Here is an 11,047-nt window from a genome sequence, read left to right as displayed (position 1 = left end):
TTTCCCTCTTACATCCCTGAGCTTTGACAGAAACTGAGATTGGGGAAGCACAAACAACAGGGTTCTTTACTGTGTCACTTTGTTCTTTACTGAATATTCTGTAGTTTCAGAAAAGAAAAATATAGCAATATAAAAGTCATAATTTCGTGTGTGTAGGACTATGCTTGGTAGTATTCTCTGGCTTAAAGGATGTATTTCTTTTAATAAGGATTGTACAGCTGCACTTAATTTTGGAGAGACAAGTGATGAAGGAAATAATAGCACTTCTGGAAGAAAAATATTTTGAATTGACTTACCTTTTTAGACTGCTCTCAAGTAGTAGTGATTACAAGCTATTCCGAATGATCTTAGAAAGACTGATGTTACTTTAACTTTTAAGAATTTTCTAGATTACTGTATCAAAAAATACAATTTCTCTTTCAAATACTGTATGAAAGCTAATGCTGACAGTAAATTCCACTGTTCTCTAAAATTATTCATATTAAATGCAATTACTTTCAAATCCATTATTCTAATAACTAATGTTCGAGTAAGGCGAAAAATATTTGCAGCGCTGAGACTTAGCCTATGTACGTTGCTTTGTCATTTGGATAAGATTCCAAATATGTTATCTTTGACTTTTATGGGGTTTAAACTCTTTCAGTTTAATATAATTGTGTTTTGTGGCTTGTTTTTGTTGGTGTTTTTTCTACCTAGTCATGGAGAGTCTTCGATACTGAAGGGTCATACAGGATCTGTTCGTAGCGTGAGCTTCTCGCATGATGGCCACTTTCTAGTTTCAGCATCCAATGATAAATCAATAAAGATATGGAATGTTATCCATCAGCGCCTTTTTTTTTCTCTATTCCAGCACACTCATTGGGTTCACTGTGCCAAGTAAGCATTATTTTTATTCTCTTTGTGAAGAAGCAGAACTCCTAACAAAGGGGTTTTATTTAGATATAAGGGAGAAAAAATTGTGGATGATAAATTATGATCTATCACTAATAATGGAATTTTAATAAATCAATCTTATATATGTACGTTTTATATATGTCTCCAAGTTGAAGTCTGAAAACTTGCTCTGTTAATGTGGGTACATATTAAATCTATTTTTGGGTTCTAGTTCTTTTATTTTGAAGAACAAACAGTCTTCTGTATTTATTTTCAATCAGAATCGTGTCCTTCCCCAGTCTTGTAAGTTTTTGGGATGTATTAATTTATTTCACAGCATTCACTTGTTTCTAGATTTATTATGCACAGTAGAGGTTTTCTCAACTATTCTTGGAACAGTAGTGGCATAAAAGAATGGTCATGAGACAAAATGAGTTAAGCTTACATAATTGGAAAAGGTAAAAGAAATGTCCTTTGTACTGCACGTTAAGATTTGCACTCTTAGGCAGGGCAGCTCTTCAAAGACAAGAAAAGATTGTTCTTTGCTGACTTTTTTTTTTTTTCTCCTTTCCTCTATATTAATGGAAAATATGCAGCTAAGGGAGGCCTGATTTAAACCTCTTGAGAAAGAAAATTAACACTGGTGAAGTGCAGAGCCCTACAAAGTTCCAAAGTATCTGAACATTGAAAAGGAAAATAAAATCTTTAGGAAATCATATGTGAAAATTCTTGAACAGTGTTCTAATATCCTTGTGCAGTTGCTCAATATGAGAAATCATAAAGATTGCTGAAATGATAGACAAATCCATTTCTCTGTTTAAATGCCTAGTCTGCTAGTCTAGGAATGATCATGATTTTTTTGCTGACAGTTTGTAAGTCTAGAAAGAACTCACAGGAGAATATATATGTAGGTTAAAAATGAACGCAAGGTTCTACTGTGTCCTCTTTGTCTTTTTGCCTATAGTTTTCTATAATAATCTCTTTGGCACCTGAAGTGACAACCTTAGGCTGCTGTTACCTTCCCCCCCACACTCCCTGTTTCTCTTGCTTGCAGCTCTGTTTTTAATTGTAGTTGATTGTGAAATGGAGGAGGGAGGAGTGGGTGGAGAAGCTTTTCTTTTTGGTTTTATTAATCCATGAGAAATATGAGAAATTCAACTGTCCTTTGAATGTTACACATTTGCATTCCAGACAGGCTTTCTTGGTTCTGGCATTTTGCTACTTATGTCTCGAATACTAATTGAGGTAGTGTCAGTTGTTTAGTAATGTATACATTTGCGTATTGCAGATTTTCACCTGATGGAAGACTAATAGCATCTTGCAGTGAGGATAAATCTGTTAGGATCTGGGATACAAGAAATAAAACTTGTATTGATAGCTTCTTAGATTATGGAGGGTAAGTGTTACTAGAAATAAGGAGAAATGTAAATGTGTAACTTTAATGAGATTAAATTCATGTTTTATGGTATTAACATCTATATATGTTACATCTGAAAATAGATCAAAGTTCTGCCACCCATGTAAACTAAAATAATTCATTTCACATTTTTTTTAAAGAGGTTAACTGGATGTACTTATACAGCTGTTTTCCAACAGTTAAGAAATAAGCAAGAGAGAAGTCTGAGAGAGTTGGGATTGTTCAGCCTGGAGAACAGAAGGCTTGGGGGAGACCTTATACTGGCCTTCCAGTACCTGAAGGGGTTCTACAGGAAGGCTGGGGAGGGACGTGTATTAACAAGGGCATCCAGCGACAGAACGAGGGATAATGGATTTAAACTGGAAGAGGGCAGATTTAGACTAGACATTAGAAAGAAATTCTTTACTATCAGGGTTGTGAGACACTGGAACAGGTTGCCCAGGGAAGTTGTGGATGCCCCATCCCTGGAGGTGTTCAAGGCCAGGCTGGATGAGGCTTTGAGCAACCTGGGCTAGTGGAAGGTGTCCCTGCCCATGGCGGGGGGGGTTGGAACTAAATCTGTAGAGTCCTTCCAACCCAAACCATTCTATGATTCTAAGTCAGATCATTCTTAGATTTTTGAACATTTTCATGTTTTTCCTCTATTTTGATGATGCTATTTGATATTGGATGCTTCAACAAGAAGAGAAGTTTACAAATTCTTCACTTGTTGATGAGAACAGTATTCCGTTAGCTTCAGTGGCCTGTCTTATTTAGGTTTAGAAAATACTTGCTTTTGCTTATCTGCGGTTTTCTTAAATATCTTGGAACCAGAGTTTTAATTAACAAATGCAATGGAATATTAGTGTTGTATATATGCTTTGCTAATTTCATGGCTAGCATCTTTATCCTTTTTTCCAAGCTAAAAGGTTGTTATAGCTAGGCATTCTGTTCTTAGATAAAATTATTTTACTTGCTGCTTGCAAACACTTTGCAGCACTTTCTTCTAGGAACTTCGTACTCCAACACAACTGTGAAGGTTTGTCAGGACAATTATACTATCTTTTTATCAAAAGCCAGATTATACAGTCTGATTTATTATGCACATCTTGTTTTCTTATGCTTATTTCAGTTGCTTGAAATACCTTATTTGAGTTTCCATATATGTGCATTCCACACAAGTTTGTGGCAACTCAGTGTTAATGTTGTGGGTTTTATATATGCGTATGTGTATATATCCCCCAAATATTTATTTGGAAACACATAATAAATCTATTTTCTTTAATTCTATTTAGATTTGCAAACTTTGTGGATTTCAACCCAAGTGGTACATGTATAGCTTCTGCAGGTTCCAATCATACAGTGAAGCTGTGGGATATTCGAATGAACAAGCTACTGCAGCATTACAAAGGTAAAAACAATGTAGTTTGTTGTATTTTCTTTAGAATGGAGCTCTTTGCAGTGAAATGTGATTTATTTGGATTATATGATTTCATTCTTTACTGGGGAAAGTGGACAAACAGGTCATATTGTTATTTTGTAAGTAATGTTTTTGTAGTCTAGCAACCCTAAAAATCCAACCTGAATCTTGATTATTCCCTTGCAATGCTTCTCTTAATTTTTAGAACAGAACTAAGCAAATAGTTTGGAAAGTCTGCTGTGCCCCAGCATTTTGGTTGTTTTTCCCTTAAATTAAGTAGTTTGTTGGACTTGATGATTCTTGAGGTCTTTTCCAACCTTAATGATTCTATGATTCTATGTTCTTTGAGAAGTAGAAAAGAGTCAAGAAGTGTACATTTGCTGTTAGTAGGTATCTACAGTCTTTGAATGTTGTCTTCTGTAAATTAGTTCACAGAGCAGGGGTTAATTGTGTATCATTCCATCCTTCTGGTAACTATCTCATCACTGCTTCTACTGATGGTACCCTTAAGATTTTGGATCTCTTAGAAGGAAGACTTATTTACACTCTTCATGGACACAAGGTATACACAATAATCCTGTTTAAATGGGGATCTTAATAGATTATGTGGTATCTTTTCAAAGGGAAAGTAGCATTTATGCCATTGTCTCTTATATCTTGCAAGTTGCAGATAAAAGTGGACAGCAAAATGTTGTATTAATATACCTTATCACAAGTTCGTAAGGAAATGCGTCCATTTTGCCTACAACCATGCAGTTACTCTGTCAATATTGTACGCATGCTTAATATTAAGTAATAGATCATGTTCTGAATTATTAATTAATTCACTCCCTTGATTGTCAGAATCAATTATTTGGCACATTAGTCTTTTTGTCTATTGAAAAACAGTGCTTTCTAAGGAGGGGAAAGCTTATGGATAACTTTTGTGAAGAGTAGCAGATATTTTCTCCTTTTCCTCTCAATGCAAAACAAACCCTACTCTTGATAATGAATCACTCAAACACATTGTGTTGAGTAATGTAATATATATTTCATAGTTTTCCATTGTAGAGTTAAAGCATAAAATCTAAGGAAAATACTGCTATTTTCCTAGTATTGATTGTAGTGATTGTAATGCAGCATCTTACAAAGATGTGCAATATTAACTCATCGATCAAGTTGTTTTGCAAAAACTTCACTACAGTCAAGTTGTTCCTTATTAAAATTGAAAAATGTATTTATATTGGATAACAGCATAAGTGTTTTTTCTCTTTGCATTAAAGCACCATGATTACAGTAATAACATCATTTCACTGTATGCTATTTTTTTTTCTTTTAGGGACCTGTATTTTCTGTGGCTTTTTCAAAAAGTGGTGAAAAATTTGCCTCAGGTGGAGCAGATGCTCAGGTTTGTGGCATTGTCTCTAAGTTAAATGTCTTAATGTTACAGTGGGTGTGAGTTAAATATGGTATGTTACTGAAACATGCTAATTACAGTATGCTGACATGTATTCTGTCTACTACTGTGTTATACAGACTTTTTTTAGCCTAAAGTTAAATTTGAGGAGAAAAATGATAAATACATGTTTTTAAAATTTGATCTTATCTACTTTCAGTTGGATGTTACAGTGAGGAGAAGGCCACAGTACTAGCCACTTCAGTTTTATATATTAAGGAATTATTTTTAAATAGAAACATGTAAAGTGTTGCAATTCAGTGTCAAAGTAGTTGTGTTGCAACTAGTATTAACACCTACATGCTTCACTAGTTTTTCACCTCTTTTTGAGTCACTGCTCTTGTAAGAATGAAGTTGTACTACTGGAAGAACTTTGGCTAGAATTGGGGAAAAATATCTCTTGTTAGCTTTGCTAATTTACAATAGTGAAACAGCAAAGTACTGTATTTTATACAGGGAAGAGTTGAGTATTTAAATTAATTTGAAACAGAAAAGTTACTTCAAACAGCAAATCATACAATTAATCTTCATCTGCTGTGATAAATCTCATAATTACAAACATACTACCAAGCTTGGAATCATCTCTATCAGGTCTTTACATTCTCCAAGAATAAAGAACTTTGTGAAACCCCAAGCCTTAAGCTACAATCTGAAAAGTTCCTTAATATTAGTTGTTTTTTTCATTGTTTCCTTATAAGAAGCTAAAAGCTCAACGTAGACACAGAAAGCCATGATGTAGAAACTAAGATCTTTTGAGTTTACCAGAAATCATGTTTATCTTCTGTTTTTTGGAGTTTGAAATATGTTTCGGCTAGTAACAGAGACAGTCTTGGAAAATAATAAATGTGTTTTAGCTGAAAATTTCAGTATCGTTAGAAAGAATACAGTCTATTTCTGGTTTTTACTTGATGCTTCGGCTAGGACACTTTCTAGAATGGCTTGAAGTCATTCCCACTCAAAGGAGAAAGATGAAAATTTCTTTCTGTCACAAGGTGTTAGTAAGAAGCAGTGCCAAAACTTCCAGTTATTGGAAAAGTGAAAATGTTGCCAAACTTCCAATATTAATTTTACAAACAGAAAAAAACCCAAGATTGTAGAAAAGATACTTATTCCTTGAGCCACTAGTCTAATCTTTTATTTTTTTCATACTATAAGGTTTTTTTTATGAGAATCTTTCAGTTCCAAAAAGAAACTTTGATTCCTAGGTAATCCTGAATTGTTGATCTTGCTTTTCATGAGCCTTTCTTTTGAGTTTTATGATGATTAGTAAGTGAAGTGCATGTATTAAACTAGGTCATATGACAGAAGATTAATCTGAGAAGCTGTGATGATGGAAAGGACTTAGAGTATTAAGCCTAACTCAACCTCCCAAATAAATGCCAGCATACCCTGCGAATGTATATACCCTGTCTTATTGCAAGGTTCCTCTGAATTTGGGGCCCCCTGAATGACATGCATTTCAGTGCAGTCGTGTCCTTGCATTTCTCCTGCTCTGACTCCATCCTGTAGAGCTGGTGGCACATGGGATCGTGAAGTGAGAAGGTATTATAGTGCAAAATCTTTGAGATTACTTTTTTCTCAGCTAATTGCATGAGAGGGAATATCCAGTTTGATCAGGAAGTGCTTTCTTAGGTAAATGTTGACTTAAAAAAATAGTTATAGTAGCTCTAGTAATGAAACCTGGTTTTATTTACCTTACAGAAGGGCATGTTTCTCTGTTGAAGTTTTTCCCCTGTGAGTTTTCTGGTGGGAGAGGGCTACTTATTTTGCTGTAACTTTCACTTTTGTATTGTAAGTTTTAAAATGTGCAGTGCTAACCATTGTGTGCTATGCCTATGTATCTTTATCTACAGTAAACATAAGAACTTTATTATTCAGTGTCCATTTTCTGTTGGTGTATACACATGTACTCAACAAACATCCTTTTTTTGATTACATGTCCACAGCCCTCTTCCACATCTGCCAGGAGAATAGTTGTGGGACCTCTTTTCAACTCACTGTGCAAGAATTAAGTTGGTTTACTGTAAATGTAGGGTGTATTCATTTGAAAAGCTCTGCTGGCAGATTGGCAATATCAAGCTGATGAGCAGAGGCTGGACATAAAAGTGTCATCTTCTATCCTCCGTGCAACATCCAAAAGATATTGTCTGTCCACTGCATGAGTTAGAGGCAGCTGATTCATTGTAACTTTGCCACAGATTAATTGCTTCATGCACATATTATTTCAAGACTTACATTTTCAAAAACAAGTACAATCTGGTTTTACTCTATCAAAGAAGGAAAACCAGTATCTTTCCTTCTAGTGTCTGGTTTCTTCTTGGTTGGTGCAGAGCCAGCTGAAAGATTTGTTCAGAAGCATATTAAGTATTTGAAACAAGCACTGAATACTTCTTTTGTTTCTTCCTGTTTCTTTCTTTCCTTGATCAAAAAAACCCAGAACATGTTGAGTTCTGAAGTTCACATTCTTCACGCATCTTGGCTATATGTGCACATGCAAATTATTGCACTTACCTGCTTCCCTGGAAGACATAAGACCTTTTACTCTTAAGTGAAAGAACGAAGTTACAGATATTCCTTTGGAGTAACCTGTGCTGTTAATTCAGTTCTTAACAGCATAGAAGAGGCAACTCATTGTGTCTGGTGACTGCTTTGTTGTAAAGGGAAATACTTCCTTCTGGAACAACTCTTTTTCTAAGGTTGTGCATAGTTGCTTTTGTGCTTTTTACTTTGCAGTTCAGATACTCAAGACATATACATATGTTTCCATGCTGATTTTACTCTTAGTAATTTTGGTATCTGTCATGATGAAGCTGTAGTGGCACAGCCTTCCGCTTTAGAGCAAAATGAAACATATTTAGAGCTCAAGCAGCTGAAATGCTCACCACTGATAAACGGTCCCACTTCTACTGACTCCTGTCTATACCCTTGTTTACACTCAGTGCTGAGCCCGTTCGAATTGTTAAACCAGCAGAAAATAAGCCTGGAAAAATGGGGAAAAGCCACATAAAAAAATTGAATAGTTTTTGCTGGATTGGGTGGTGGAGATAGTGCAACTACACAGCTGAGAAGCAGAGGGAGAGAAAGCAGGACCTCCCTCTTACAGCACAGTGAGCTATTGTGAATCAACAAATCTAACACCTAATTGTCCTGCAAGTGCCAGGTTCTGAGGCAGGTTTGTATAGCTTGTACTGAGATCCGTGTATCCCACTTTCACTGTTACTGATGTCTGAGTTAGTTTGGGTCCACCTTTACTGGTACACCATGTCTCCCAGTGCATATTTAGGGTCTTCTACTTAACAGAGTAGTGAAAAATGTTGAGCCTGAAATGAACTAGTAGCAATGCAGCTACTTAGGAATATATTGAAAATATTATTTAGTCTGCAGGGAATTTCTGTGAAAAAATCTGATTTGTGCTGCTTTTATATAATTTACTAATGTATAAAAAATACTTCTAGTGGTTGTCAGAAATGCTTGTGACTGGACAGGCAAGTAATTTCAAGTCAGATCATGGTCCCATCTTTCTTTCCTCTAGTTTAGGGAGAAGCTATAAAAATCAACATTGGACTTTTGGAAACTGCCATTTTCTAAGTGTTATGAAGTTTCTTTTTTATTTTCTTTTTTTCCCTTAGCACTTAAAGTAACAAAGATGACACAAATCCTGTAAACTTAATTAAATTACTTACCTATACAATTGTTTTGTGACATGAGGGAGCAACATTGTGCGATTTGATTTCCTGGTCTATCCATAAAGCTGGATAGACTACCTTCCACTGTCTTACCTCTGCGTTCCACTACCTTACTTTTGCATTTGGCTGTGGTGTGACTGCTATATATTGTTTCTACCTTTAATGTAATTGGACAAGGTTCAGAAAACAGATTCCTGTTCCTAGAAGACTAGAACCAAGTGCTTTAGAGTTCTGTGGATCTCTGTCATTTCTCTTATCCCTTCAAACCTTCTCATCTGACCTGCAAGCCTTTATAGAGGACAGAAATTTGATAGTCTATGGCCCCTTGATTTGGCAGAAAAATAACTTAGTACAGTCCAGTGGGACAGAAGTTGACTTTCTTTTAGAGGTGGTTTTTTTTTTTTTAAATGGTTTGAACCACGTCTATTAGACTTGGAGTACAAGATACTCTGGGGAAGTGCTTGTGTTGTAGTAGAGATCAGACAAAGTGATGACAGCAGGCTCACTGTGATATCATGATCTATTAGTAATAAGTCACATTGTTATGTTTTGGGCACTGAACAGGCTTCAAGTAGTTACTGGTATGATGACTTCTTACAGGTATTGCTATGGAAAACCAACTTTGATTCATTTGATTATAAAGAAGTTCTTAAACACCATATTAGAAGAACACATATTGATGATCCTCCTCATCTTCTTGATGTTTACCCGAGGTCACCTCATCTCCATGATGAAAAACTTCAGTCAGTTGAGGTGAGTGGAACAAGTACTCTAATATAGGAAACTAGAAGCTTTTGTAAACACTATCTGTCTAGCATTCATAGTTAAATGTGTTCTATGTGTACCAGAGAACTTTTTGTTATGTATGATAACTTTGGAAGCAACTGTAACTTATGAATCCACATTAAGATTACAAGGCTAGCTGATGCTGTCAGATTTATCCTGTGAATTCCTTTCATACTTCTTGTGTAAGTCTGTACTCTGCACCTGACTTAAAAAAAAACATAGGCAATAGTTTGGTTTCTGAAGTAACATGGCAACTGTTGCAGAAGATATTCTGAAACTTCAGTGAGCTTTAGAATGCTACTCAAAATGTATCATTATAAAAGCAGGACAAGGTAGCATTATTACTGAAAGGCAAATATTTGATTGTCACAAATTGCCCCTCTTTCCAAGACTCTTTGCTATTGTGACAAGATCTTGATATGTATCTAAAAGTTTAAAAAGCCTTTCTAGGCAGTAGTGTGTTTTATGTCACTATGTAGTCTGATTTCCTGATAATTTAATTCTACTACTAAGTCTAGCTACTTTACTGTCAAACTTTCCACCAATAACCCTTGGAAGTATTGAGAATTCAGGAACCAAGGTGAAATGTCGAAAATTCTGTGTCAGTATTTGGAAAATCCCATGTTTCTCAGGTTGTCTGAGAGCTATGATAAGTCAGTGAACAGTACTATGCCTTAGACAAGACCATTGTTTATGCTAAAACCCAAGGGATATATTTGTGACTGTCCTTGGTAGATCTGGCTAGCTTCTGCATGGTGATTACCTATACTTTGATCTCTTCTTTGATATTCTCCAGATGCTTCTACTGTCCAAGAGCTGTATCTGATATAAATCTAGGAACACTTTGGTTGCAGTTGTATACTAATAGATTACTCTAGAAATTCACTGTGCCTGGTTTTGTTCATATAAAATGCAGATACTGCTGACATGGTATTTGTTTCCTGGTCAGACTTTTAAAAGATTGTGATTTGAGGATATTGAGCTTTTTTTGTGTGTATGTGTCTGCAATATGGGTATATGCAATATGAGTAGTAGAAAGATTGAAAATATTTTGGTGGAGGAGGGGATAGAATCCATCACTAAGTATTCTCATTTGTCTAGTTCTATTGTCAAGTTGGATGTGAAGCTTTCTGCTGCTCAACAAGAGCAGACCAACTGCATGTATGACAAGCTTCATAAAGAAACTCTGTGCCAGACTGTCATGTTCATTGTAAGGTCAATGAATGGAATGAAGTTTACTGATAGCAGCCTTCAGTATAGGTGGTTGTCGTGGGTTAAGCACAGACTGCTTAAAGTTAACTCTGTTAGTTTTTTTTTTTTTCTCCTTCTTCTTCATAAATAGCTAGCAAGAGGCTGTGTTTTGGGTTTAGGCTCAGGACAGTAGCTGATAAGAACGATATGTTGTTCTGCTGCCAAGGTCAGCAGACAAGCAAAGAGACACAGTCCAGCTG

At 35.6% G+C, this 11,047-nt stretch overlaps 1 protein-coding gene across 1 annotated transcript in view; it reads left to right on the top strand.

Moving 5' to 3' along the window:
* The window catches only part of POC1B (POC1 centriolar protein B), a gene marked incomplete at its 3' end in the record, with an annotated part of 9,834 nt that extends 271 nt beyond the window's left edge, over positions 1-9,563 (top strand). Inside the window, exons 2-7 of the mRNA XM_010081942.1 lie at positions 697-876; positions 2,162-2,269; positions 3,565-3,680; positions 4,118-4,251; positions 5,008-5,076; positions 9,411-9,563. Of these exons, the coding sequence (XP_010080244.1) occupies positions 697-876; positions 2,162-2,269; positions 3,565-3,680; positions 4,118-4,251; positions 5,008-5,076; positions 9,411-9,563 (760 nt within the window). The remainder of the gene's footprint in view (positions 1-696; positions 877-2,161; positions 2,270-3,564; positions 3,681-4,117; positions 4,252-5,007; positions 5,077-9,410) is intronic.
* Positions 9,564-11,047: the final 1,484 nt, after the last annotated feature.

This window comes from Pterocles gutturalis, unplaced genomic scaffold (assembly GCF_000699245.1).
Source record: "Pterocles gutturalis isolate BGI_N339 unplaced genomic scaffold, ASM69924v1 scaffold6834, whole genome shotgun sequence".
NCBI lineage: Eukaryota > Metazoa > Chordata > Aves > Pterocliformes > Pteroclidae > Pterocles > Pterocles gutturalis.
The sequence above is the reverse complement of the archived record's forward strand: the minus strand, read 5'-3'. Positions and strand labels throughout refer to the sequence as shown.